This window comes from Carlito syrichta, unplaced genomic scaffold (genome assembly GCF_000164805.1).
Source record: "Carlito syrichta isolate Samal-C Ts95f unplaced genomic scaffold, Tarsius_syrichta-2.0.1 Scaffold314220, whole genome shotgun sequence".
In the NCBI taxonomy this organism is placed as follows: Eukaryota; Metazoa; Chordata; class Mammalia; order Primates; family Tarsiidae; genus Carlito; species Carlito syrichta.
In genome coordinates, this window is record NW_007258316.1 from 40,515 (window position 1) to 42,051 (window position 1,537).

The following is a 1,537-nucleotide window of genomic DNA, read 5'->3' on the forward strand; positions in this document are numbered from 1 at the left end:
CGCCCTTAGCGCCGCCGACACCCGGCCCGGCACCACGGGCAGCGGCGCAGGGGACAGGAAGGTCATCGCCACGAAGGTTTGGGGAACAGGCAAATGGTTCCATGAAAGAAACGGATATGGTTTCATCCACAGGAATGACACCAAGGGAGATGGATTTGTACACCAGACTGCCACAAAGAAGAATACACCCAGGAAGTGCCTTCGCAGTGTAGGAGATGCAGAGACTGCGGAGTCTGATGTGGCTGAAGGAGAAAAGGGTGCGCAGGCAGCAAATGTCTCAGGCCCTGGGGGTGTTCAGTTCAAGGCAGTCAATATGCAGCAGATCGTAGCCATTATAGACGCTATCCACGTGGTAGGGGTCCTCCACGCAGTTACCAGCAGAATTACCAGAATAGTGAGAGTGGGGGAAAGAACGAGGGATCGGTGAGTGCTCCCGAAGGCCAGGCCCAACAACGCCAGGCCCTACCACAGGCGAAGGTTCCCACCTTTGGGCCCCATGGGCATGGACCACAGTGTTCCAACCCTCCTGTCCAAGGAGAAGTGATGGAGGGTGTTGACAACCAGTGTGCAGGAGAACAAGGTAGACTGGGGAGGCAGAATATGTGTTGGGGTTACAGACCACAAGTCCGTAGGGGCCCTCCTCGCCAAAGACAGCCTAGAGAGGACGGCAACGAAGAGGATAAAGAACATCCAGGAGATGAGACCCGAGGTCGGCAGCCCCCTCAACGTCGGTACCGCCGCAACTTCAATTACCGTCGCAGACGCCCAGAAAACCCTAAGCCCCAAGATGGCAAAGAGACGAAAGCGGCCGATCCACCAGCTGAGAACTGGTCCGCTCTCGAGGCTGAGCAGGGTGGGGCTGAGTAAATGCCGGCTTACCATCTCGACCATCATCCGGTTTAGTCCTCCAATAAGAAAAAAATGAATATGAAATTCCAGCAATAAGAAATGAACAAAAAGCTTGGAGCTGAAGACCTTAAGTGCTTGCTTTTTGCCCGTTGACCAGGTAACTAGAACTATCTGCATTATCTATGCAGCATGGAATTTTTATTATTTTTACCTAAAGACGTCTCTTTTTGGTAATAACAAATGTGTTTTTTTAAAAAGCCTGGTTTTTCTCAATACGCCTTTAAAGGTTTTTAAATTATTTCATATCTGGTCAAGTTGAGATTTTTTAAGAACTTCATTTTTAACTTGTAATAAAAGTTTACAACTTGATTTTTTAAAAAAAGTCAGCAAACTGCAATCACCTGTTAATAAAGGCCTTAAATAATTGTAAAAAAAAAAAAATGGTAAGTTTCACCAACAACAAACAGATTGACAACTAAATAAAAAGCACAATCCCATTCAGAATAGCCACACATACAAAATGAAATACCTTGACATCCACCTAACCAGAGAAGTGAAAGACTTTTACAATAATAACTGCAAAACACTGCTCAAAGAAATCAAAGATGATACAAACAGATGGAAAAACATTCTATGTTCATGGATTGGAAGAATGAATACTATCAAGATGTTAATGTTACCCAAGGTA

The 1,537-nt window shown here is 45.9% G+C and overlaps 1 protein-coding gene across 1 annotated transcript in view; it reads left to right on the top strand.

Moving 5' to 3' along the window:
* The window catches only part of LOC103273791 (nuclease-sensitive element-binding protein 1-like), a 5,339-nt gene extending 4,066 nt beyond the window's left edge, over positions 1-1,273 (top strand). The window contains 2 exon segments of the mRNA XM_021719134.1: positions 10-293; positions 296-1,273. Of these exon segments, the coding sequence (XP_021574809.1) occupies positions 10-293; positions 296-867 (856 nt within the window). The 3' untranslated portion in view covers positions 868-1,273.
* Positions 1,274-1,537: the final 264 nt, after the last annotated feature.